Below are 27,904 nucleotides of genomic sequence, written 5' to 3' on the forward strand. Positions count from 1 at the left end.
TAAGGCCAACAGGCTCATTCCAGAGTCTCCGCGGTGGCTTCTCAGTCAGGACAGACTGGCCGAGGCCGAGATTCTTGTCCAGAAAATTGCCAAGAGGAATGGAAAGAAGATTTCGCCAAATTTCTTGGCGACATTTATGGTAAGCAATTCTGGAACCGTTCTCTTCCTTCCTCAAGTAACTTCTTTTTCTCACGACCACCACAACTCTCCCCGCACGACACGCGACTTAACGCCTACTATGTGATCTCTGTCAGGCAGGTATACGTTCACTTTCTACTCCCAAGCTGTCCTTCAAGCTTCCTGTGAGACAGCCCCTGCCGCACTTGACGCAATCATGAAGGACACATCGTCTGTTTTTTGTCGTAGATGGGGCATATATACATGTCTACAGGGTTAATATCAGATCAATATAACGTGCTCCCTGAGACATTGGGGATCGAAGCTTGTATACGCAAAACCAGTCCGCCCGTCGTTTAGTGCGGCACGTGATCGAAGTGTCCGAACGGTCGTTGATGCCCCGCAATTGCATCCACTCCATGCGTGCAGGAACAAAAGAAAGACCTATGCTGCGATGAGATAGCAACGGAAGAAAAGGTGACGCTACAGAGACTTGTGCAGTACCCGAACCTGCTGAAAAAGGTGGTAGTGGTGTGCTTCAGCTGGACGGCCAACACCGTGGTGTACAATGGCCTGTCGTTTGCCGTGTCGTCAATGGGCATCAGCGATTACGTGTCATTCACCATTAGTGGCGCCGTCGAGGTGCCGGGCGTCTGCTTGGCCTGGTACTTCATGGACAGGCACGGCAGGAGACCCGTGATGCTCTTCAACATGCTGCTTGGAGGCCTCGCCTGCATCGCCACTGTCTTCGTTCCATCAGGCAAGCTTGCAAACGCAGCTCGCGCTGCAGTCGAGGCGTGTTGTGCAGTTTATAGATCGTTTCGGGTCAATAGGTGATGGCAATCGTATTGGTCTTGGATTAAGGTTACCTACTATTAACATTTAACCTGCATTCAGCGAATAAACAGCACCCTCATCACCCGATTCCCACCTCCCCTGATTAATCAAAATTTCGAAACATTCGAAACACACGAAACAAGAAGTAGTGATTAACTTTGTCAAATGTTTTGCCAAATCAACCTGAATTATTGCGACCTGACCTGTACTTTCTGCTACACTCTAGCACAGACGGCGTAACGTGGATATTTGTCTGGATTGATTTTCCTCTAATGCCACAGCCCTAGGAAAAATTCTAATAGAAATATTTGTTTGGTTTCTATAGGTTTCATCTCATTGGATTATGAAACGAAAGACCTGACACACAAATAAGGCTGATAGCCTGTATTGGTGTCGACAGTAGCACTGTGTACCAAAGTGGTTTCTTCTACAAAGGTGCATTAATTGTCCATTCTAAAGCGAATCTTTCTACGTGAACCCTCCCAAACGACGAGCGTTTTGGCAAGGCAACAGCAGCAACCACGATCAGCACACAGGACAGCACTTGTATAACCAATCCGAATCGTGGCCTATATATAGCTCCAACTGTTCTACCCCTACAGGTGTGCTGGTGGCCAGCTATGATCTCTACGAAATTACGCAGTGAAACAACAAAAGGTACCTAAATATCCGGAGTACAACAAATAAACAGCTTGGAACGCATAAACCCTTTATTAAAGCGACGCCATTTCTGCCTTCATTAACGATGTTTGGCGCGTCTGCTTGGTCGACTTCTTGCGAAGCAATACTACCAATACAAGTTTATATCATGATCACTACTTCGACTGCATCTATTGGGACCCATAAAACGTTTTATTTGTCCTATACAAGTTTATATCAGTACTTATTTTGCTTCAATTGGGACCCATAAAACATTTTATTTGTCTTGTAGAACACTGTATTGCCTTGATACAGGACCGGTAGAAATCTTTATGGGACCTGTACACTTTGCTATGGGACCTGTACATTCTGTCATGGGACCTGTAGGTTTTCTTATTGGACCTATATATTTCGTATAAGACCAACAGAAATTTCTATTGAAATTTTTCCTAGGGAGGTCTGATGGTCTCCCACCACTGATCGAATTGGTATATAGCCTTCAATACGTGACGCCGTATATCTGCAAAATAAATGCGTAATTGGTCAAGTTAACGCATGTAATCGTTATAACAGTGTAATAGCAGATGATTGGTAGCGTTAGGAAAAACAAAAACAATAAATTGCTTTGACCTCAGTATCATCACATCCGGTTTAAGTGAAAATGACATCAAGAGGTTTCTCTCCATTTTCTTAGTTTCCTACAGCCCTACAGTAATGCGTAAGCATTCTTTGGCGAATACCACAGCAGAATCTGTCCGTCCCGTGACGGCTTATATCTGCAAAATAAATGCATAATTGGTCAAGTTAACGCATTTAATCGTTATAATAGCGTAATAGTAGATAATTAGTAGCTTTGCAAAAAAAAAAAAAACTGGTTACGTCGACCATCGTCAAGGTCGTAATGAAAAAGGAAAATAAAGAAGTTAACATATGTAACCGTTACAATAATGTAATAGTAGATCATTGGTAGCGTTAGAAAATAAAAACAACTGGTGACATCGCCGAGACCGTCGCCGTATCAAGGTCGTAACAAAAAAGGAAAATAAAAAGACTGTGGTATGGCAAAAAAAAAAAAAAACGGCTGTGACGGAGTTCCGGTTCAGTTGATACGATATATCTGCAAAATAAATGCATAATTGATCAAATTAACACATGTAATCGTTATAATAGTGTAATAGCAGATGATTGGTAGCGATTGGTAAACATGCATAAGCTAGCTCAATAAGTAGGCAAAAGCGAAGTCGCAGCCGTGGCATGGATTGTCCATGCTCTGTGCTGAGCATGAACACTTTCTTTTTCCCCTTTCACGATAAAATCGCACTAAAATCTCGCGGCATTTCATTTTTCATGTCTTTAGTTCTGGATTTCAGTACTGCATGGCTGAACCTATGTTCTCTCCTTTGATGTCTTGAATTAGCCTACATGAAGAGAAGAAAAGTGGTTTCTAAAATAAATACTTGCGTACGTAATAAAGCACTGACTCTGCTGTGGTACTTTCGTAAGAAAAAGAAAGAAAATTATCATGTTTTCTCTCGTCGCAGAAATTGCATGGCCCACCGTGGCGCTGTGCAGCCTAGGAAAACTGAGCATCACAGCATCCTTCGCCACGATATACGTGTACGGCGCCGAACTGTTTCCAACCGTGCTCAGAACTTTGGCCATGGGGATCGCTGCCATGACCGCAAGCATCAGTCTCATCATTACACCTCACATACTCTACCTGGTATGAGCCTTGTAGGCACTCGTGACGTCATAACGCCAGCATTTTGTGCGGCATTTCTTTCTGCTCCAAGGGCATGCTCGATTCGACAAAGTCTGTACATTTTATCGACGCTCTCAAGCGCAGTTTGTCGATGCAAATTATAACTCTGCTGCCGGGCTTGCAGGGTCACATTTACGGCGTGGTCGTCCCCAGCACTATTTTCGGGGTCATGTCGGTGGCAGGGGGCTTAGCCATCTTGCTCCTACCGGAAACAATGAAAGTGCACCTGCCGCAAACCCTCAGCGAAGGAGAGGCTTTCGGCAAGGACGCCCAATCCTGCAGCTGCTTTAGGAGCAGGTAGGGTACGACGAATACGTTTTTTTTTTTTTTCGTGCTAAGAAATGCTAATGGATGTTTTCGCCCCAAGCCGTTATTTCTGCCGCAATTTGTCCGGAGCCTAAATGAAATTTGCTGAAGTGCCTGAAGCTGAGCGGGGAGATTTGGGTGCGGCAGGATCTTGTAGTGATCTTTCTCTTCGTCATCTGCCACAGCGAGTGGCAAAACCAGGCCATAACGTTGCTGCGCCTGGAATGAACGGAGATAAAAATCGTTCCCAGGCCTTTACTCTCAGCCTGGATATCGTGTGTATTCTGTATTATTTTGTTGAGCCTCGTACGAAAGCTCGACGGCTGACTCCATGGTTCGAGGCAGAACGAGCTTGTCCTGGAGAGTGGCGGTCTCAGCGTGTTGTACATGGATGACTCGTCATATATGCACCGAAAAGCGATGTGCTTTTCATCTCCCGCATCTGGCCAGCAGTTCCTCGCACTATTGACCTTAACGTACAGGATCGCCCATATACTTAAGGAAAACATCTCCTTAGTATTCAGTTCGTCAGACTGTCAACGTTTCTTTTATGTACTATATCTAGAAAGCGGGGTGTAAGACGCGTTGCCACAGCTACCTATCAATATAACACATATCTGCAGGCCGTCTTACCAAACTCAAGAAGCTGTGAAAAAGGGGCGCGTCCCCTAATAAATAATGAACGGCCCTGTAAACGTAGGCGTCCATCAGTCACCAATCATGGCTGAACCGGAGGCAGGCTTTTTGCAATGACGTTCTTCAATACATTGACTGTTCGGCATCAAGGATACCGTTACCTGAGCCAGCATTTCTTTCCTTCCGTCTCCCCCCCCCCCTCCCCCCTCGCTGATAATGTAGGTTGGTCCATTGTTTTCATGGCGAATGCGCGGGCTCTCAGAGCGATTGGCAGCCATGCATACATAACGTTTTAACGCACGTAGTCGACTTTCCCTTCAGTCATATTGGCGAAGCAGTTCTAAACGTGATGAGCTTCGTCCAGATACAATTCACCAATTTCAGTATGTTATGGCTATGTAGGTCCGTCGCTCAGAGCGAGTGATCGAGTAAGACGAGCAGAAACGCACGGACAGCAAATGAACAGACATTTTAATTACGGCAGAATAGTTTTCAAGTGTAGATGGAGCAGAAGAAAGACAAAGAAACCTTTTTTTTTTTTTTTTTTTGGATCAGCGACAATTCACATTTCACATGGCGGGTTCTCTCACAGGAGGTTACTTCGCTAATATTTGTTTTCTTTCTTTATCTCGTTTTGCCAGCAGGACGAATGAGGAAGACAGCCATAAAAGTAAACAAGGAAAGCAACACCAAGAAACATTCAGTGTATGAGCGCAATAAATACAGCGAAGTCGTGCGCTTCCGACGGAGCGGGCCTTGTCGGCCTGCTTTCGGACACGGCCAGCATTTTTCGAAGCCTTTGGATTTCCTCGGCCGTCAGACAACCATTTTTTACCTTACCAAAGAAGAAACAAGCAATAAATGGGTCGTGAATTTCCCACCCTTTTCTCACTGTCCTCTTCGACGCTGTTTTCTTCAAGGACATGTGTCAGCCAGTCTCTCTAAAGAGTGTAACCACCACTTTAAACGCGTTGTGTTCAAACCAGCGATTCTGTATATACCACTGCATGTTTTGAGGGGGCCAATACAGCTTCCACATGTTCCATATGCATAGTAAACGCAGAGCGCTGCTGGCGCTTATGTATACGGTGGGACTATCTGTTGCGTCTACCAACAGGAGCAACAGTTTTGATACCCCATTTACTGAAAAAAAAAAAAAAAGAACGTCTCGGCAGGCTTCATGCAAACTGAAAATGATAGGCAGCAGCCGTGGCACCAACTACATGCATCCCGCACTGTGCAAAGAGAGGCACTGTGTTGACATTTTCAAATTTATGCACGGCCGCTTGCCGAAAGGGACGATCAAAAACAGGCGTGTAATAATGAACACTCAACTAATGAACAACGATTAGTCGTGCACAGAATATTCCAGCAACTGCATACTGCGTGCGCACTTCCATGGTATTTTACAACTCATAATTTTGATGTCACTAGAACTGCTCCTTCCATCTTTTGCACCGGCAAAAAAGGGGGAACGAAGGTAAGCTGATGGCTTGTACCTTTCAGCGGCACTAGACTGTGTTGGAAGTTTTCATGCTTCCGTACTCTTAGTTCTTCGCGACAGCTCTCAAACGCAAAAACGTGCAGAGCTTTGTCGACTGGGCATCAGGGGCCAAATTCACAAAGCTTTTCGTTCTTAAGATATGTTTGCTATTGGCAGGCCGCCTACGCTAATTAAATCTCCAGCAGATTGGGCAACAATTTTAACATGAGCTTTTTTTTTTTGTGTGTGAATACGGGCCCTGGTTACGCTCTCAGCTGCTGAATCTCGCGCGAATGGCAGACTCGAAGTCCGACCAACTTAGGCACTGAAGCGGCCTACATCCGCCTCTCGCAGCATCCATTCTCCATGCCCGGTTGTTTCCTCAAGTAGAGGATGCAAGCATGGTTACAGGAGAATAGCCGAGAGGAGAACAGCCGATTATATGGGAATATGGCCAGCCTCCCAAAAAATGTCAGCATGTTTTTTCTTTTTTTTTCGAAGAAATTGCATAATCATACACGTGCAAGTCTTGCAGCATCCGTAAAGACATGTCCTGCAGGCAGCTGTAACATGATATGATTCTGTAGAGACCGAGAGTATGTGTAAGACAAGGAGAAAGGGCCCAGTGAAACTGAATTAAATTAGACTGCCAACTTTACGCGGCAGGAACGGGGGGGGGGGGGGGGGGGGGGGGGCAAATTGGATGAATAATGCGCGCGCACATACGAGGAGAGCGTTATACCCCTGACACACGGGCACACTAAAGTCCTTTAGGTAAGGGGGACATCTACCGGAAAGGCGTTCAGGCGCAGTGACACACGACAAAGGAGTATCTCCCTGCCGGCAAAGTTCCTTTGCGGAAAAGAAGATCGGGCATCTACTTTTCGAGCGGAAAGGTGTACTCTCGCATACAGCGTGCACAACTCATCAATAGACGAAAACGTGTTACATAACTACGGTGCCCCGTAAGTATTAATTTTACCTTGGAAAATTTATTACTTTTTAGCGGTAATGCGATATTTGTCAAACAGTGAAGATTTACTCTAGCTATACTCTCAAACGCTCGCACCACGTCGCTAGCGCCACCATGTTGAATTCCGAATATGCGCATTATCATCAAAATTAACAAACAACGCTTTTTTTTTTTCGCGTTCATCTGAGGAACCACCTAGGCCGGTATTTTGTAGCGATGCCTTTTGATGATAATGCCTTTTCGCGCTTATCGCGGTTTGTCAGTGGTCAGAGCGACGGTCCGCTCGCGTTATGAACGGAATCAGCCGGCCGTGAGCGGTGGAGGATAAGACTGGTATAGAATAAGTCATAAGGCATCGCTACAAAATGCCAGCCCTAAAGAAGTTAGCGCGATGCCGTGTGTCATCGGCGCACCTCCTTTCTGCAAAGGGTCCTTCGTAGTAACAAAAGGGGTTTCCTGCAAAGGACTTTACTTTTACCCGTGTGTCAGGGGTATTAGACAATCACTGAGTAGCCGGCTTAAAAGGAAGCCTGGGCGCTTCCGTACTATAAGGCCACCAGCTGGCGAGTAGAAGTGGCGCTATATACATACGATGCCTTCCTCCAGCGATGTTTATTATTATTAAATTATGGGGTTTTACGTGCCAAAACCACCTTTGATTATGAGGCACGCCGTAGTGGGGGACTCCGGATTCATTTTGACGAGCTGGGGTTCTTTAACGTGCACCTAAATCTAGGTACACGGGTGTTTTCAGCATTTCGCCCCTATCGAAATGCGGCCGCCGTGGCCGGGATTCGATCCCGCGGCCTCGTGCTCCAGCAGCCCAACACCATAACCACTGAGCAACCACGGCGGGTCCTCCAGCGATGTCGCCGACTATACTGTGCCTATACAGAGAGAGAGAGACAGGGGTGGCACGTACCCTTCCCTCTCAAAGCAAAATTTTTATGTACCAGGGTACCTGGCATATATCACGACGTGCGGCAACCGCCGCCTGCCCCCTTCCCCGGCCAAATGCGAGCCTCCCCCCTCCCACCCCGGGAAAAATTCCTGGCTACGCCACAGTATCTCTGGTCATCTTCAATAAGAAGCGCCATATTCTTGCTGTATAATCACGTCAATAAAACCACAGGGACCAAATTTTGCATTAGCTGGAAGAGAACACGCCTTACACAATTGCCAGGAATGACTTTCACCCTTGGGTTTGGAATGTGCAGAGGGTCTCAGTGAGAAGTTTTCTATCACATATATGCAAAGCACATGACACATTCCCGTCGTCTACTCATCCTAAAGGCTATTGACTACGCCGCAGCCACGCTCACCCGTTACTTAAGGTAATATGTTTCAGTAACCCACGATGACACCAACATGGTGTCACGATGTTGCACAATTGATGTTGAGTAAACTAGAGCTGGATTAAGATTTCACTCCAGTTCATATACGTATACCGTATACAGAAAGTCAGGAAAAAAATGTTTTTCTTCATTCACTTTTTTTTAATTAAAGAAAAATATTTGTGGTGCTTCCTGTTCTAGGCTCCTAACGGTCATGTTCATTCCGCTTGTCAGTTGTGCACGCAGTTTTCTAAAAATGCGATTCGAGGTGAATGGAGTGGTCCCGCTTTGACTACGGTCAGAGGTGAGACTTGTGGATACAGCCCCCCAAGCTCTCCCCATCGCCAATTCTTAATCCAGCACTGATAACCCTCGAAACCCTCGCAAAAATTCAATGCGTCTCGTGCAAGTCGATCCAAAACATTAAAATAAATAGAACGAGAAAGGTGTAATTCGCTGCGGGTGCGTGAAAAAGAAGATATATGAAATAATTTCCGCCGTTTATCGACCATGTCATCAGCCTAAATAAAATGTTCGGAAGTTTGGATGAAATTATCGTTGTTTTTTTTTTTAAGTTCTACATGTAAGCGATAATTAATAAATATCAGAATTCAGAATAACTCAGAATCTCACTATATATACGGGCATTATTGCATTCTGCTTTAGTCTCTGCAGCGGATAAAAAAATATCAATGTGTAATAATGGCTCATTAATTGTGTGCTTGGGCGCAAGGCCGCACAATCCACTGCATTGGTTTGACCAACGCCTAGCTTTCAGTTTAATGCTTGGACGTCTACGTGGGAAAGCCTGAGTGTTCTTTTAAAAGCGTATCTACAGCAATTGTCCAAAATAATATTCATGTACAAGGTTAACGGAGGAGGCTAGAGAGCAGGTGAAACTCGGCGGCCGGTTCGAACAATCGCAGCTGAGAAAAACTTCCCATTCGTGCATATAATGCATTACTAGAAGGGCTAGGTTACACGACATCTGTGGAGTGGTTTTGCACAACAAAGAAAGCAAGAACGCAAGCACGCAAGCAAAAAGGCAAAAAAAAAAAAAAAGTCCATCTCAGCAACTCAGCTCAATACAGTGAAGGGGACAGTGCCATTGTGTAACTTCGAGGAACATCAGTGAAACATGAAAAGCTGGTCTTAGGTGAACTACAGTGGCTCGCCCCTGTCTAAAAAGAAATACGGTTTTTGCAGGAAAAACAGTGCGGCCATCATGCGAATATAGAGAAGAAGACGGCGACGAAAACGAAGACCATGAGCATGGTTTGCACCTACATCCGCGAACACATAATTAAACTTTTGGAGATAGTAACGCGCGCTCAAAAGCAGGAAACATTATCCTTTATAGTCCACATCGTTTACATAATAACCGAGCCGACCCTGTGAATGCAGACATAAAAAGCAGGCGCTGAGAGACGCCCTCTCAACATTATATACAGTAGACAACACGGCGATGAGTATATATCACACGGTGACTGTCCGCTGGGCTTGAAGAACGCTCAGTAGCGTCTAGAGCTGGCTCCAGCTTTCTGCAAGCTCGGTCCCAACTTCATGAGTATTCTGAAAAGAGACAGACGGGAGAGCAATTTAATGCCACATGCGGCGACAGAGCTTGCTTAATTTTAAATTTAAACTACAGAGAAAACAAAGTGACGCGTCGTAGGCTGTTCAACTAATGGCAATTTTCATAATTTTCAAGTGCACAGCCCTATATCTCATAATGAAAGCATTTGCAATCTTATTTGGCCCGTCACGATCAATAAAGGGGAAGGATGGCTACCAGTTAATATTGATCTGAACGCGTACCGTGAAATGTGAAAACATGACAGTTCTCGAACTTCGTCCCTATAGCATCAGATGCGGCAGCCTCTTGCAGCATTCATTCTCCACGGTCAGTTGCTTTCTCCAATTAACACAGGAGGCAAGCGCTGGTTACAGGAAAATAGCCGAGAGGACAACAGCGGCCGCAGGAGAACGCTACAGGGCCGCTGCGCCACCGCAGTGGCTTATGAAGTATAAACAAAATGTGTGCGCGCACACACACACACACACACAAATTTCAGTTCTTTTTGGTAAAGTGTTTTGTTTTACGTAAAAGTAAGACGTATTATACACTTCGACCTCACTGAGATAAACGTTTGTCCTGTTCCACACCAAATTTATTTACACTTTCTGCCGAAGTCAACAAAAATGTCGAATATAATTAATGAATTTTCCAACAATTTTAAGCAAGTACAGGAACCTGGTTTGAGTACTGTGGCCACTTCATTCGTAGCTCCCGTCACCTGTGGATTGGGCATCCGGCCGCCGCTACTGAACTGCGGAAGGATGGAAAAAGCTCGGTATCTTAATTGTTACTCCAGCTTCTATGCGTTGAGTGCAGCTGGAACCGCATGACCCCTATAACCTCACTGGCCCCCATTTCCATTTCTCTTTCCCTTCCAGATTGTTGTTTTTCTACTGGCGCCTTTTGCGACTATAGCTCTTCGAAATGAGAATATTTCCATTAGATTTTCATTAAAGAGTTCGCGTCGAGCGGGTAGACTGAACGAAGTCATGTGATTTGTACAGTATTTTCATTTAATGCATAGTCTTACGAAATTACCCCTTTGAATTTCGTAAGACTGTGTGGAAGCCAGACCCATCAAAAGTAATCGCGTCAAGCAGAAGTAAAAAAAAAAAAAAAAAAAAAAAAAAAAAAACTTGCACAGGCTTGTGCAGGTCGCAGGTTCGATGTTCCTTAGTTGAAATCGCGCATCCCGCGTTGGGGGATTGGCCATGAATCGGGTGGGAAACGAAAAAAAACAATGAACAAGAAGCTTGTAAAATTAAGGGGATATTAGTATTAGCAGCTTGATGCTCTGAACTATGTTATTGTAAACTTAAATATTAAAGAAGACATGTTAATACTATGTTTACCTATTAAAGAGAATAAAAACCAGTAATAGAATTAGCATGATAGTATATTTGTATCACTGAGAAAATTAAATAAGGCAACGTATAGGTTCCTGCTGCAGAAACGCACAGTGCCGACGCCCCTACGGAGAGCAGCGCATGCAGGATGCGTAAGGTCCCGCCCAAACGCGCGATGGGGACCTTCCAGAACGCGTTTCCCGTGAATTGAAAATCGACGACATCCTAAAAAGAAATGTTCGATGGTCCCGGGTCATGTGCAATACGAAGCTGTGAACTTTCCTTTTCTTCTTTTCTTTGTTTTCATTTCTTTGCCTTAACAATCCTAGTTCGCATAACTTTTTTTTTTTCTTTTTTTTTTACTCTGGCGTGACTACAGGTCGTACGGTGCGTACTCCGATGTATCGACGCTTAGCAGTTGCAGCGTAAATCATGCGCGCTGACTGAAGAACGCGTGCAACACATGGAAAGCCGCGTGCACTTAGCGCACACCTGCCGATACTGTACGAAAGACAACATGAAACATACTGCATGAAAGACAAAGTCCACTGATGCCGATGTAAATCGAGTACGCAAAGAGCTACACTAGTTGTACATATACATAGTGCAGTAATACTTCTTGTTTGGCAATTTGGTTCATCGTAAGCGCCGAGTAGCAGCGCAAACAGACGGAATACAGACAGGAAATCGCTGTAGGAAAAAAGGGTACTTTCGGTACGGGCATCGGTTACTATAATGCGATGACGGTATAAAATTATTCGCGCTCGAGTACCGTAAACAGCAACGCAGAAAACGATAAGCCCGCGCTGTCGCCGTAATCGTGCCGGGGAGGTTGGAGAGGCTGGAGGCCACGCAGCCGGCGCAAGGCCGGCGCGCGATCCCGCGTAGACCACGGCGCACAATTCCCTCCCCGTAATTTTTTTCCGTGCGAGTAACTGCTGAACCCGCCGTAACGGCGCTGCGAGCGCAAAACTTGTTTTTCACCCTCACCGCTTCCCTTGCCACCACATGCCTGTTGCGTCTCCCGCCAAAACCGAAGAGCGCGGCGACGAGTCGTGCCGTCTTGGCAGCCGTTCGGTGTTTCAAACAGCCACTTCATAACGGATTTGGCCTTTTATCTAACTGCATTTTATGAAACTACTAACGTCGTCAACAGCGGGTGAATCGGTGCTGCAAAGGTGCGTCAAAATAGTTTTCTGCACGCTTGACTTGCAACAATGTACGTGTCTAATCTTCAAAACGAGTTCTACTTAGAGGTGATCAAGAGCCGAGTTTTGGTTATTATTGCTGCGGATGTGGATGCTGTAGCGGCGTGCCGCATTTTGCAGCAGTTGTTTCACTCCGACAATGCGCTCTACACGCTTGTGCCGGTGTCGAAGAAAACGGCCGTGGCAGCAGCATACCGCGACCACGGTGAAGGAATTAAGAACGTCATCTTACTGAATTGCGGTGCGACGTGGGACGTAATCGAAGAGTGCAAGCCTGAAGACGACGACGTGGTTTTCTACATAGCCGATAGCAATCGACCAGTGCACATTCACAACGTCTACAACACAAGTCAAGTCCGCCTGCTAATGCCGTCTTTGCCCGAGGAAGGTGTGCCCGCCTACGATGATCTTTTCAAAGAGGACGAAGATGAAGACGAGGATGACATGTCAATAGAAGAAGTCGTCGACCGACGGAGAGAGCGACGTGAGTGGGAGGAACGTCGCAAACAGCTTCTGTTTGAGTACACCGAGTTCAGCTACCACGGTAAAGCAACCGCTGTTACCATGTTCGAAATGAGTTTCAAGATGACTCGAGACACGCCAGAAATTCTCTGGTGGGCGATCATCGGGCAGTCAGAGCAGTACATCTCCGGAAAAATTGAACACAATCGGTATGTACTCCGTACGGATAGTGAGATATTGCCACCTTCCACTATCGTTTACTGAAGAGTCATTCTAGCTTGTTGCTGGTTCACAAGCAGCTTCATTAGATGTGAAATTGAAATGTTTATTATTATTATTCTTGTCATTAATTTAATACGCCTGCAAACAAGGAATTCAAAACCTGTGATATGTTGTGTTATCGCTACTGGTGCTTGTTGAAACTATTTGCGCAGTCTTGTCCAACTGGTTTCAACCAACACTAAAAAGCAGTTGCTCGTAAAGAACACAAAACATTGCTTCTCTTACTTTTCCATTTTCAATTTACTTGCCCATTTTCTACCCCCACCCCACCTCTTTAATTTGCAGGTATGTTCTAGAGGCTGGGGACCTCCAGGCGCATGTTTCCCGTCAGATCCAAAGAAGAACTGCCGCACTAGATCCCTTGGCAGTCCAAATATCGTTTGACCAGGAGCTACATCTTCCTCTGTACACGCATTGGTCCCTCATGGAGAGCTTGCGAAACACCCCAAATATTTTCTGCAAATTTAAGTTGTGGACTCAAAAAGGCTACCGCAAACTACAGGAGTTTCTTGCAGAACTTGGCTTACCACTTCTACAGTGTAAGCAGCAGTATGCTTCAATGGACATCAACCTAAGGAACAATGTGAAAGAGTGGATGTGCGATATGGCTGAGAAGTATGGGCTTGAGAACCTACTTTTCGCTTGCTTCACTGGCAAATGTGGCTATCGGGACCACTTCTTTGCCTCTGATGCTGCATATGGGCTTATGGCTCTGCTTGAGTCGCCTGTAGATGATGTGACAACCAACTTCTTTAACACACTAGATGCACTTTCATGGTCGAACACAGAGCTGCTGCGTAATGGCATCCAGCTGGCAAAAGACCGCTTGATAGCCACCACGCAACAGGTACACTCTTTCATGGATCTTGGCAGTATCATTTGTGCTGGGCCCTTTCTGTATGGCACTGTGCAGGAGGGCGCCCAACACAGTCGGCTCTTTGGATGGCCAAGTGGGCTCTTTCAATTGGCCCGGTGTGCATTGCAGGCATATGTGGCCAACACCAAGAGCCGTCGCTTTGCCAGCCTTCCCCTTGTACTAGCAGCTGACTATTCAAGTGACCCTGCTTACACTCTAGTTGTTGGCATCCCACCACTGTCTGAAGACTCGCCGAAGAACTTTTTTGGTCGTGCGTTTGAGCGAGCTAGCACAATGACTCATTGTACATATCATGCTGACTTTTTTTTTTCGCCGGCTGTTTTAGTTTACAAACAGGATCGGGGCAAGTTTCTAGATGCTCTTGTGTCATTGTTGGTATGATTCATTACGAGGCTGCCTTCGGTTGCAGCTGCCATGCCACTGTAGTTTGTGGGCTGTATATAATGTAAGATACCTTGTTTTCTGTTTGCAATTCTTTTAATGGACAATGCAAGCACAATTATAACACTAGTCGGAGCAGATAATTCTGCCGTGTTTTTAATACTATTTATTCAATGTATATTTATAAGGGCTGCCTGCATGTTTTTACAAAAACGTCATTCACCGTAATTTTTTTCGGTGTAGTGTACTATTGTACAGAAGTTGCGATCGTCATGGAACCTGTCATCTGACTGTTGATGAATAATTGCCATTTGATGATATTATTCATGACAAATATAGATTGACTTGCAATGTCAGTGATAAACAACTCTTATTGTTATGGGTCTGATATGCTGTATCATTGAATGAACTTGCATCTATGTGTAAATGTACTAATCAGCAATTGTGTAATGTATAATGGTGCAGTTCTGTATGTTGTATTGGACATTGTTGGCTTTTGTTGTAACAAGTACTATAGATCACCCTGCCTGTAAGGTACTACTGCAAATGCAATATTCCAAAACTGGTCTTGTATTCTGCCATTGCTAGTAACAGTAAGTGTAGACTACTAGAGTAGAGTTTTTGTACATGTGGCATGCCTTCTCTGAAGGAAGCCTTTCCTTAGCTCATTTTGTCTTTATTATAATGTGATCAGAAAACTTTACAAAAAATTCTGAATGAATTGGAAAAATTATCTGGGTTGTTGCAGCAGGCCAAGGAAGTTTTTGTGTGTGGCGCAGTGGTACCCGAGTGTGAACCGAGGTGCTCGAGTTTTTGTTTGTTACAACCATATGAAGCAAACAGACAATGAAGCCAGAAAAAGCATACGGAATATTAACTGCTATTGATTGAAAATTTCAAAATAATAAAGAAAAGGGAGATGAAAGTGGTTGAAAAAACTTGTCGGTAGGAGCTGAACCCACATCTCCTGCATTACACGTGCGGTGCTTTGTCATTAAGCTGCCGTGGTGACTGTCCTTCCATCAACTTGGGTATTTGTGTATGTGGACAAGATTAGCACTGGGGGTGTTAGCCATTGCCACTGACAGCCATGGTGATAGATTTGGGGCAACTTATCAACTACAGATTAGAAGCCGGGTGTTCTACCTCTGCTCCACGCCACCACCTCCACCAAACACAAGAGACAGGAAGAGAGCGGTGTGGATCAGCGAACAAACGGAGATAGCTGATATTCTAGTCGAAATTAAGTGGAAAAAATGGAGCTGGGCAGGCCATGTAATGCGTAGGATGGATAACCGTTGGACCATTAGAGTTACAGAATGGATACCAAGAGAAGGGAAGCACAGTCGATGACGACAGAAAACTAGGTGGGGTGATGAAGTTAGGAAATTTGCAGGCACAAGTTGGAATCGGGTAACGCAAGACGGGTAATTGGAGATCACAGAGAGAGGCCTTTGTCCTGCAGTGGACATAAATATAGGCTGATGATGATCAACTGCAGGCGTCACATAGTAGGTGAACTTAAAAGCAGGCGACTGCTTATTTCCTTGTTATGCAATAAGCTTCTACTGCTGCAGTGTTGAGATATTTTCAAAACAAAACTTTTTCAATGCTTTACATAGAACTGGCTCACATTGAGCACCAGAAATATTCACTGAAGCATGGTTTGGGTATTCCATTGCAAACATAACTTGCAGCGCATACATACCCAAAGGGACAGCAAGAATGACGAAAGACAAGCGCTGACTTACAACTGAATTTTTATTTCGAATAACATGCATATATAGCCAAGACACCACGACAACAGCGCCCCCTCTAAAACGCAAAGTCAACATGAGCAAGCACTCCAACTGCCCTCTTAGGACCAAGGAGAGTGCATGTGCGATCCTAAGAAAGCAAGTTCTTTATCCGTGAATGCAATCGATGGCTTACTGACCGAGTCACCCTCAGCGATTGCTGCTGCTTCAATGATAAGTCTAGTGCTTTCATTAGGATGCCTAGCTAAGATAATGGTCTTTTTAAAAAAGTCGCATACAGCCGCATTTTGCGCAATGTACTCCAAGAAACCCTTCTCACACTTTATTGCTATGCAATAAAATGCGAAAAGGGCAAAAATTAAGTTGGAAGTCAGCACTTGTCTTTCGTCATTCTTGCTGTCCCTTTGTCTATGCACACGCTGTAAGTCATGTTTGCAATATTCACTGGTCAGCTCGTCAATGGCACAAGCCAGGGTGGCAGAGAAAGCAAAGGAACAGGAGTAAATGAGCAGGCACTAACAAAGCAATGTGAGAAAATGTGTTGATTTGTGTGCTGCAATAGAAATTAAAAGGAGCAGCACAATGTGTGACTTCAACAGAGCACTGCTAGTGGACGGCCACATCCTTTATTGTGCTAGGAGTAATTAGAATGAAAGCTTTAAAAGTGGCAAAAGGGATATTTTGTTCTTAATTCTGTTGAAATGAAGCATTTCCAGAACATTTGTGTTGCGACACCTCTTGTACCCAGGATATTTTGCAGCTTAATCGTTTAACCCCCAAATTATTTGCTCAAAGCCACCAAATTTCCTGAATTTTTTATGTAGTCGTGAATTTTTCGGTCATTGTGATTCTGAAAGTACATTACTTCATTCTTCACATTTAATTTCATGTTATCTCCGGACTTCTGCCTTCTAATGTCGAAAATTGAACCTAAAGCCAACTACTGACCGTAACTCGTCTTGGGCGGTGGGAGTCGCACAATGTCGGGCCAATGATGAGGCACCAGTGTGCCTCATCATTTGCGGTATTGGTACAACCTCCCATGACGACTACAGCTTGGGATTGGGGGTTAAAGGGTTAACAAATGTGTGGGGTTCTTTAGTGTAAAACAACTGTAGTGCACTGCACCCCAAACATGGTTTGGTGAGCACTATTGTGATGCTTGCGGTACTCAAGAGATTCATATATGCTGCTCAACAATGCCAAGCGTGAGCATCATTATGGCTGGCATATTTGTGGACCTCTGAGGCTACAAGTTCCTTGACATCGGCAGCAGCACCTATATTTTGTAAGGATTTTTTTCCTCCAATTATATTAATTTTTTATTTGTCACACCCAGTAGCTGATCCCAGTGATAGCAGTGTAGCATAATGTTAGCCAGTGGTAAGGGGCATAATGAATGGAAAATTAAAATAATTGTTACAAAATATGGACCCAGGTCTTCAATATGCACAATGAAATTGTAAAAGGCACCTGGCACTTGATATGGTGTGGCCAATTTTTAATCAAGTTAGCTTTGTTGTTGGTTAGTTGGTGAAGCAAATTGATGAAGAGCGCAATTCACAGTACCACAATGAGAACACGGAGGCAGGACAGGCTCTGCGAATTTAGGTCATATTGTTTAGGTAAAGTGTCAAGTGGTTACTTTACAAACAGGCTTCAGCACTTGCTGTTTATGTGCACACCCTACCACAACAAATTGAAGGCAAATTACTGGCAGGGGCCAGCTGGAATTTGTTGCAGTTGGTGTAACATATTTTCTGAACTGTCTGCACAAACAATTTACGGGTGAAAGGATATAGTATCCTTCGGAACTGTCCACATCTTAGTCCACACATGACAGATTATGTGCATTTTACCCTAGATACTTTATTGGCACACAAAGTGCATTGTATAAAAAATTTGTCGTAATCTCATTCACAAAATTTGCCTTATCATCTACTGTTGCAAGAAGAAAAATGGATAATTGTAATTTCTACATTATCATCTACTGTTGCAAGAAGAAAAATGGATAATTGTAATTTCTACAGAAGTTTTTGTGTTGGCTCCTTCATTGAAGAGTTTGGAAGCATATAAACTTTTGCCGTGGTATAATACCATTAAAAATGTTGCAGTTCTGCCCGAAAGGTGAAACATCGATTGCGATAGCAAATTAGTAGACAGCTATACAAAGTAAGGACAGTAGTTTTAACGGCCGTATAAACTTGTAAACGTTTGCTTACTAACTAAATTAACAAGCACGGTGTCACGAGCATGCACAAGCAAACATGAACACATCTCCCTTGATGACCGCGCACACTCACTGTCAAAACGCTGGATGTGAGGAAGCGCGGCAGCAGCAGCAGAGCGAATTGAACTTCGTGCTACCTCTCGCTTCAACGCGAACTAAGCAGCGAGAGGTTATAGCAAACAATAATTGGAAAAAATAGATTGTTGCAAGTAGAGGTTCAAATTGCTTTTTTTTACATACTGTGCTTGCTTAAACGTGGCCACCTACTTTCTTTTTTTTTTCGTCGTTCATGATGACCAACTGGTCATCAGAATGGGTGCTTAGATCAGAGCAAATAAAGCCGCATTCATAATTTCATTTATTACTAGATGCCCTGTGCCCAGGAAAAATTGTTGCGAGCCTGGGGTACTACTTAGATTCGCAGTGTGCTTGGATTAGAACTGCAGTAATATTTTGGTTGGCATGACATGTATAGAAAGCATTAATCATGAATATACTGTTCTTGCAAACTTGTGCTCACGAACTTTCAGCTCAAATTTGATTAGAATTATGTGTAAAGAACCAAATTTCTGGCTGGTGAATATCGGTGTACCGTTTCGGAGACAAATAGGACATACGCTGGACGTCTAATTTCAGATATCCTGCAGGGACGTCCCAAGAATATTGCATCTGGTTCTTTTTTTGGGCCCACACATGAATATTTGTCCTCCCAGAGGCTTTATTTTTCAGTTTCCCTATAACAGATAATTATGTTTTCTCATGTGTTCAAATTATATTCCGAAACTATAATGTCTGTAGCACATCTGTACATCGTACTTTGCACATTTTCTGAGGTAATTTACTTTTGAAACTCTAGTTTGTTCAATATGCGACTTGTGCCTGGCAGAAGGCCTAGAAGAATGTGGATTGCACTGCAATTCCTCCTGCATCGCGTGCCCACATCTTATCTTGCTCTGTGGGCGTTCTGCTTGATCATTGCATTTGTCCCATGGTGTCTGCTGCGAATGTAATGTTCATTTATAGCAAACACAGTGTAAAAGGCCCTGACATGACTGTGCAACGTACATAGTATTTTCCCATGATGTCTCTCGCGCACATGCAATGGATGTCTACAGAACGCAGAAAGTGCGGGAAAACTATCGTGTAAGCGACGTGCGCTAGACGAATTCAGCGCATCCCATGGATATCCATATCCTAGCAGTGGATGGCGAAAGGATGTCATTCCTGTCACTGGGAGCACGATTTTACATTTTTGTACAGGTGTGCACAAGGGCATTCCATCACTTGGCACAACGTGGTGGAAAGAGGGGGGCGTTGGAGGGGGGGAGGGCAGGAAGAAATATTTGGTGGGTTAGTCGCTCCCTTTCACCCTTCTTTAGAGCGGCCCCTGACGACAAGGCCATATACCAATGGGATATACTGAATGGATACACCCTGCCGAAGACACTTACTTGCACGACTGTTCGGCTGCACTTTCCGGTGGTTCTGGGATCGAACCCGCGGCGACAACCGCATGCTGTGGGCCCCAGGTTCGATCCCCCCAATAAGGACGCTTAATTTTTTTTCCCCCTTCAAGTATCAAGTATTCTTTGCGAGGAAGCCATGGGTAACAATCATTCACGCTAGTCAGGTAGACGGCTACCTTTTTCCTTTCATGAATCTCCTCCACCATGCAGATTTCCGTATAACTCATTTGTATGGCTATCGTGCCTGCACGTGTAACACGGGCATATAATATATATATATATATGCTCAAACAGGCCATTGAAGTTGGAGCGGCGCCATGAATAGGTGACCTCGCAGCTCGGTCTGATATCGGCGAACGACGGCACGGTCGGGTCGTGAGGCGCACACGCTCTCCTTCAAGCGGCGAACAGGATGCTGCTTCGAGGGGCACAGAAGCGTCTGTCTGATGGACGCTTATATGGCACAAAGGCCAGTGGAGTTGCTATATAAGGCTTGGTTAATTGCTTTGAAATGTGGTTGCTATATGTCATGTAAAGTGGTGTGCCTTACGTGCTACCTATAGCTATATGTAATCGGTAGCCAATTAATGCAGCAGATCGGGGGAAGTGTGGAGAGTTAGCGCCTGTTCATAACGTTGTCCGAGCTGGCGCGGTCGCCACAGCGTCCCGACGCTAAAGCGCGGTTCGCGTGCGTCAAAGCACCTGTGGGTGAAGCTGGGTGAAAGCCGTCACAAAGCGTCGTGAGATTGAAATTTGTCACCATCGGACGACCGTGGATGTTTCTACGGTAGCAGAGTACGCGCTTTCCCTCGATTAGTGCTTCAGTTCCTCCACGCTTCCGACGAATATCACCAACACGTACGAAACCGCGTGTCGATCGCCACCATGCCACACACTGACTTTGCGCTGATATGGGGCGGCTTCCGTGGTTGGGAGGGCTCAGGCCCCTCTTAATTCACATAACCATCTTTCGGTTACTGACCCTCACATACGATATTGTAGCCAGTGCGAGTGTTTAAAATGCCAGGGCTGTTTATGTCGACTAACTCGGCCGGTGTTCTTACCACATCATGCACGCTCCGATCGAGCAAGTCATATGGAGCGCCAGCGATATGAACATAGGCATCATTTCTCCTTGGTTGCAATGGCGTGCACTATTTTGAAGCGCACACGTTTCTCACCAGGAGCGCGTAAGTGCTTTCCAAGGGAATCACTAGAAGGATCCGAAAAGAACACTGCCATGCAGACCCATAGATATGCATTTATCGAGGAAGACCACTAGCTGTTAGTCACGTGTATACATAAACTATGTCAGGTAATGGCTGGCACACCACACTATATAGTACAACTTTCCGGCTAACCGCCCGTGCGCTTCGTCTGAAACATCTAGTAGAGGCCTCACGTGCAACATGCGAGGGAAAAGGGATAACCGTTGTTTCTGTGCTCCTGCGTCCGCATTTGGGCCCTTTCCCCCGCAACGTCCTTTAGCATGCTGCGATCGAGGATGCTTGCTGCAGAACCACGATTGACAATGAAACAGCAAATACCTGTAATCCTAGTCGCAGTGAAACTAGCAATGCAACGCAGCAATCGAACCGCTCCCGCCTGCAGGTGGGGGCGTTTCGATTGCTGCGCAACAAGATCACCTTAATCTGCTCCTTCGCCGTGCAGGCACAGATAATCCCCTCTAAACTGCCTAAACTTAAAACCCACTTATCTATTGGCTATATCCCAGTTGCTGTTCTAGCGCCGCCTTTCTATCGGTGTTGCATCAAACAAAGAAAAGGACAAATTACTTCCCCTACTTGGCCCACGCTGCAGTTATCGCAGGTGATGCGCTTATCGCAAGTGTGGGCTCTTGTTGTTATCGGCACTGTCAAGCGTTTTACGGGACACTAAAGGGAGACACTGATATCAGGCTGTACTCTTTGTCCGGCAGAAAGGAGGCTACTTATTAAGCAATAAAATGAAGGCCGAATTTCTTGTACTTTCGAGCCCAAACTTCGACACAAATTGCCGCGCGACATACTGGCCGCTCGAGACACTTCGTGTATAAAGTCCCTATATAGTAAAAGTACCGCCATCTACTCTTTCCTCCGCCGTCTCCTCTCCTAAAGCGCTTGCTTTTTTTTTTTCTTTTTTTTTTTTTTTTGCTTGCGAAAGCAAGTCGACGGTGGCGGCCCTAGAAAGTCCACGTTGAAACTAGAGTGTACTCTAGTCGAAACTTTCAGGCCGGGCGTGCGGTGCCGCCGCCGCCGGAGACTGCGGCTGCGCAGAGGTACATTCAACACGGCTCTGAGGCGGAAAAAAAAAATAGTCAAGAAGTCATAGCGCGCGCTATCATCGTCCAATCGGAGATACAGGAGAGAGCGAAGCGGCGTTGATCAAAGGATGGCGGTACTTTTATTATATAGGGACTTTATTCGTGTATTCGCGGGCTTCTTTCACGCTCGGAAAAACACTTTTATGTAGCATGTATTGAGCAAAAGAAAGCTGTATCGGGAGTTTTTCATGTTGCTCTACAATTTTCTCATTGACACTTTTCATCTAATTATAATATTTCAGAAGTTGAATAATTAATTCAAACTATAGAATTATGTAATTAGACGGAATGCAATAAATAATCTGAGTATCTCCAAGCGACAGCAAACAACATTACCTTGGTTCTCTCCAGCTACGTGGCATTTGCATATTTTTAAATATTGGTGCATGATAGTTGGGACACCCTGTATATATATATATATATATATATATATATATATATATATATATATATATATATATATATACTGTTAGATTATCAACATGTGAAACAGGCTGACGATTTGTGGACAGTTGCAACCTTTAATTGCCAACATAATTATATTCCCTCCAGACGCTCATCTGCCCAGGCCAGTTGGCCTCGTGCGCGTATACGATGGCGACGCTCCAGCGACGTCAAAAAGGCGATTCGCATTTGTCGCCGGCTACGGTCCGGCCGGAATCCTTGTATCTTCATTTGTTTGCTTCGGCTGTCTATCCAAGCGCGCGTAGCATTTCGCACTCCCATCACTCTCATTTTTTAAAAGTGTTATGTTAATAAAAGTGAGTATTATTAGGCCAGCAAATGCCATATTAATCACTGCCAAGGAGCCCAACCACGATCTCGCGACTCAATCGCAAAACATCACGCCGAATGACTTAAAACAATAGAATCTACGCTGCTTTGGAACCGTAGCATATACAGGGTGTTCAAAATTAACCTTTATGGTTTTCTTGAAATTAGGCGCTGGGAGGCACGCGAAGACCACCTGTGCAAATAAGGTATGTGGCCAGGGGAGCACGAAAGTGAAATGATAATTATCGCTGTCAGCAGCCTAATGAACTAAAATTGAATAATTAACTTTTTGTTGACTGCAGTAAGTGGGTATGTTTGTATTCAAAAGTTAGAGGCAGTCGTGTTTCTACACAGTACTAGTTGGAAGAATTCTTCTAGCGTGTCTGTGCTCCGAGTTATCCGACTCCAAATTTTAATAGTATTCGCATGATTACGCATGCAAGAGAGTTAGGATCGGCGCAAAGCTCCTCCCAGATGTGACGCGGCTGTTGCGTGCGGCGTTTAGTCCGACAACGGGGCGGAGGCATTGGCAAAGATGATAACTGTCCCCCTTCCCTTCTCGGCTGGCGAAATAAAAAATCTAAAAACTCGGAACCGCTGTCGTAACACGCGACCGCGCAGCCTGTAACGATGGCGGCAGCTGCCATGCCGAGATAATGGCGCGAGCGGAGAAGCTGGAGGGCAGTGCGCGTGCGTAATGGTGACAAGACGACCGGGCATGGTCCTTGCCCGGGCTGCGCAAATAAAGTGACTGCTGATTTCCAAGTATTGTAAGTTTTATTGAAATCAAGAGCAACAACTGCACCATCCACAGCAGAAACAGTTTTAGCTATGCTAACGAATATTTCATAGTGGTCATGCACAAATCTCATGACAACACTTCACCCATCAAGATGTCAATGCCCTAAAAAATGTTCAAAATGCCTCCCTTCCACAGCAACGCAAAGCATAAACCGCTCTCGCATAACTCTGGGCAGTACTTCTAGACGGATGCTTGCACAAGCAGATATTATCCTGTGCTTCATATAATTGACATCACTGGGCTCTGTTGCATAAACTCGATTTTAACGTAGCCCCAAAGAAAAAAAAAATGAGCGTAGCTTGCACTGGAGGCGCAATGCTAAAGAGACAGCGGAGCTGATGGGCACCTAGTAGTTCTGGCTTTTGGGCTAGGCTAAGCACTGCCAAGTCATCCCCAGCATTTTCCGGAATTTATTGATTATTGATCGATTATCGATTAGGTTTTAATTGGCTATCGCAAGGTATTGGCTACGTATTTGGGCTAGGCTAAGCACTACCATGTCAGCCCCAGCATTTTCCGGAATTTATTGATTATTAATCGATTAGCTATTGATTGGCTATCGATGACTGACTAAGTATAAGTAGTACCAACCATGCTTACCTAGACTTAGCCAGGCTCAGCTTCTCTAGTTCACAGGGGTATGTGCCATTGCGCTTGGATAGACCTTTTCTGCACTACCGCCAGGATCGGCCCAGATTTTTTTGTGGACGACTAACGGCCGGCTTAAACAGCTCCGCTGTTAAAAGTCGAGCGGGGAAAGTTCAGGGGATCTCAGCGGCCAAAATATCGCTCCTGCACGCCCGATCCACTATCGTAAAAAACGTGTGTCCAACCAGCTCTTTGCTGTGGTGGAGAAATGTGGTGGTGCTCCGTCGTGCTGGAACCACACATGGCGCAGGTCATTCAGGGAAAGATTAGAGACAAAGTCGTCGACGACAACACCTAATATTTCTTCCGTGTGCATCTTACCGTTCAAGTTGTCCTCAAAAAAATTAATGTCCAATGATCCTGTCCCCGAGTATGCCACACCACACATTCACACTCCAGCGAACTTGATGCTTGTGCTGCCGCAGCCAGTGGAATTTTCTTGTGACCAATAATGCGCGTTGTGAATTCAGTGCCATTGCGGCAAAACCGAGCTTCATCTGTCCAAATTATTCTGTGTAAGAAGTCCTTTTCTTCATCAATTTTGATCAGGCCCCAATTGCAGAAGTCAACCCTCGTCTCAAAGTCCGCCTCACTTAGTTCCTGGTGAAGGTAAACATGATAGGGATGGAACTTATGCTTTCTTAGCACATTTGCAACTGTTCCAACGCTGCGACCGCACTGATCGGCAATCTGTCGGATGCTGAGTTCTGACATCGACGTTACGCACGCGACAACGTCGATTTCAAAGTCTTCATCGACGATTGTCTTCCTGGTCTGTCTCGGACGATGGACTGACCCTATTGTGCGAAAGCGCCGAAACACGTCTACGAAGGTATGCCTAGTTGGAAGAGGACGGTGTGGGTGGCGAGCCGCGTACAGCCGCATTGCCAATGAAGCGTTGCCATTCATCTCGGCCATTGCAAGCACCACGTCTATTTTTTTATTCGGAATACCTCGTGCCGCCAGAAGCAGCCATATTAGCACTAAGGGACTCCACGTGGATATTCTTGGTTATCCTTCCGTACAGAGGCGCCGCTATTCCAGAAGCACTCTAGTAGATGACAGTGAAGCTAACGCGTTCACAAGATGATGTCACGGTGCGATCTGAAGTAATACAAAATTGTGCCGAAAAATTATCTCCTGTTATCGCGTTTAACAGGATCATGCGTATACTGTGTACGGCACACCGCGCTGTCATATCTTGATTTCGCCAGCCGAGAGGGGAAGACATGACATGACAATAACTTTATTTGAGTCCTGAGGAACTGAGATCTAGGCGAGCCGAAGGCTCCCCCAGACTAAGTCGGTGGCTCCGCCCACGACGGGACCGGGAGACCAAGTCCCGTCGCGATGTCGTGGGCCCTCTGGACAGCCTGGAGTTGAATTTGAAGATTGCTGCTCTTGAGGGATTCCTCCCATTGCTCTTTCGTGATGGGTGGAGAGACGTTAAGGGCTGGGCACAACCAGAGCATGTGATCAAAAGAGCATGAGTCATGACCACATTTGGAGCACGACTGTGAATGGTCAGGGTCTATCCTGTTAAGGGACCGGGGAGTGGGATACGAACGGGTTTGCAGAAGTCTGAGTGTGCTAGCCTGAGGTTTGTTCAATTTGGGGTGGGGGGGGGGGGGGGGGTGGAAATGTCTTCCTGCCGAGACGATGATGGGAAACAATTTCGTGGAAGGTACATAATGGATCTTTGTGGATGTTGATCTCGTTCCGAACCTGGCTACCCTCGACAGCGCGGTACGTGAAATCGCGCGCTATCCGGTGGGCCTGCTCGTTAGGATTACATCCGAGCGGGTTAACTGAGGCATCTATATGGGCTGGGAACCACGAGATGTGGTATCCTCCTTCGCTGCTCTCCCGAGTTCTTTGAAGTGCTTTGTTCACAATGTTGTTCGCCTGTTCAGACACTAGTGCGGCCGAGAAGGATCTAACTGCTGTGCGTGAGTCCGAGAAGATGATAGGGGGAACTTTTGCGCTGTGAAAAGCCAGAGCGATCGCCGCTTCCTCCGCCACATGTGTAAACTTAGTATAGACAGAAGCTGCATTAAGCAGGTTGCCCTCCGCGTCTACAACCGAGACAGCGAACTTATCCCCACTGTCATATCTGGCAGAATCGACAAAGAGGGCCCCTAGTTCGTGCTGATTGATCTTTTTAAGGATCGACTTGGCTCTCGCGAAGCAACAGATATCTTTGCCTATGCCTCCATCCTGTTGTCGGACTAAACGCCGCACGCAACAGCCGCGTCACGCCAGGGAGGAGCTTTGAGCCGATCCTCACTCTCTTGCATGCGTAATGATGCGAACGACAATTAAAATTTGGAGTCGGATATCTCGGAGCACAGACACGCTAGAAGAATTCTTCCAAGTGAAAATGTGTAGTGTGGTGTGTGTGTGTGTGTGTGTGTGTGTGTGTGGTGTGTCGGTTGTGTGTGTGTGTGTGTGTGTGTGTGTGTGTGTGTGGTGTGTGTGTGTGTGTGTGTGTGTGTGTGCGTGCGTGCGTGTGTGTGCGTGTGTGTGTGTGTGTGTGCGTGCGTGCGTGCGTGCGTGCGTGCGTGCGTGCGTGCGTGCGTGTGTGTGTGTGTTGTGTGTGTGTGTGTGTGTGTGTGTGTGTGTGTGTGTGTGTGGTGAAACACGACTGCAGCTAACTTTTGAATACAAACATACCCACTTACTGCAGTCAATAAAAAAGTTAATTATTCAATTTTAGGTAATTCGGCTGCTGACAGTGATAATTATTATCTCACTTTCTGCCCCCCTGGCCACATAACTTATTTGCACAGGTGGTCTTCGCGTGCCTCCCAGCGCCTAATTTTAAGAAAACCATAAAGCTTAATTTTGAACACCCGGTATGTATAGCTAGATCTAGCTATATACCGTGTGTCCCAGCTAAAGATAGCCAGGCTGTTAAACGAACAGAAAAATATTTAAAAACACGGTGCACGATACAATTATAAGACCTATGTTGTTTGTTCGTCAGAGATGTGACGACCGAACACCGTAGGTCTTAAAATTTTATCTTGCACCGTGATTTTTTAAAGCGGAACTTTCTTGCCAAGTTCCACGCACTTTTTCGTAAGCCGAACCCCACGGATGCATGCTTTGTCAAGCAGCATAGAACACCCTTTCTCGTGGGCAAGCCAGCGCGTTGAGACGCTTGGCGCGTTTCGATCCGCAGTTGCACTAGAAGAAACCGACGCAACAAAAACACCACGAGTGCAACACGGCGCTATGGATCACCACTGAAAGTTTAAAGAAATGTCATACATACGATGCACTGGATTTAAGTATGTGTATATAATATCCAGCGTGTCTATAATTCACTACAAATAAAAAAGTCGCAGTTTCGCCCGAAAGGCGAAGCATCAATTGCGATAGCAAATTGACTAGTAGAGTATACAGAGTAAGGATAGTAGTTTTATGGGCTGCATACACTTTGACACATTCGTTTACTAACCGAATTAACAAGCATGGTGTCAGCGCGCTCAAGCAAACATGAATAGATCACACTCGATGAGCGCAGACAAGCACTGTCAAAACGCTGCCGCGCTGGCAAGCGCGGCAGGAGCAGTGACCGAAGGTTCGTGTGGTCTATCGCTTCAATGGAAACTGAGCGGCGAAAGCACAGCGCATACAAAGGTCAGCGCCGTGTGGAGATCGCTGTCATACGGTGCGC

The 27,904-nt window shown here is 45.5% G+C and overlaps 3 protein-coding genes across 5 annotated transcripts in view; 2 read left to right on the forward strand and 1 right to left on the reverse strand.

The window, feature by feature from the left end:
- Positions 1–5,175, forward strand: part of LOC119432326 (beta-alanine transporter-like) — a 61,099-nt gene extending 55,924 nt beyond the window's left edge. For 2 of the 3 annotated variants that reach the window (XM_049670875.1, XM_037699510.2), the window contains 5 exons: positions 13–139; positions 547–877; positions 3,135–3,316; positions 3,480–3,652; positions 4,939–5,175. In XM_049670875.1, the coding sequence (XP_049526832.1) occupies positions 13–139; positions 547–877; positions 3,135–3,316; positions 3,480–3,652; positions 4,939–5,008 (883 nt within the window). In that variant the 3' untranslated portion in view covers positions 5,009–5,175. The remainder of the gene's footprint in view (positions 1–12; positions 140–546; positions 878–3,134; positions 3,317–3,479; positions 3,653–4,938) is intronic. The other variant, XM_037699502.2, reaches the window with a different exon arrangement.
- A 1,356-nt stretch (positions 5,176–6,531) lies between these two features.
- The window catches only part of LOC119432372 (uncharacterized), a 44,268-nt gene continuing 22,895 nt past the window's right edge, over positions 6,532–27,904 (reverse strand). Inside the window, exon 5 of the mRNA XM_037699543.2 lies at positions 6,532–9,659. Within this exon, the coding sequence (XP_037555471.2) occupies positions 9,599–9,659 (61 nt within the window). The 3' untranslated portion in view covers positions 6,532–9,598. The remainder of the gene's footprint in view (positions 9,660–27,904) is intronic.
- Positions 11,931–15,442, forward strand: LOC119432362 (cell division control protein 45 homolog). Its single transcript, XM_037699533.2, has 2 exons — positions 11,931–12,891; positions 13,250–15,442. Exons 1-2 carry the CDS (start codon positions 12,230–12,232, stop codon positions 14,220–14,222), a joined length of 1,635 nt encoding a protein of 544 aa, XP_037555461.1. The 5' UTR covers positions 11,931–12,229; the 3' UTR covers positions 14,223–15,442.

This window comes from Dermacentor silvarum, chromosome 1 (genome assembly GCF_013339745.2).
Source record: "Dermacentor silvarum isolate Dsil-2018 chromosome 1, BIME_Dsil_1.4, whole genome shotgun sequence".
Classification (NCBI taxonomy): domain Eukaryota; kingdom Metazoa; phylum Arthropoda; class Arachnida; order Ixodida; family Ixodidae; genus Dermacentor; species Dermacentor silvarum.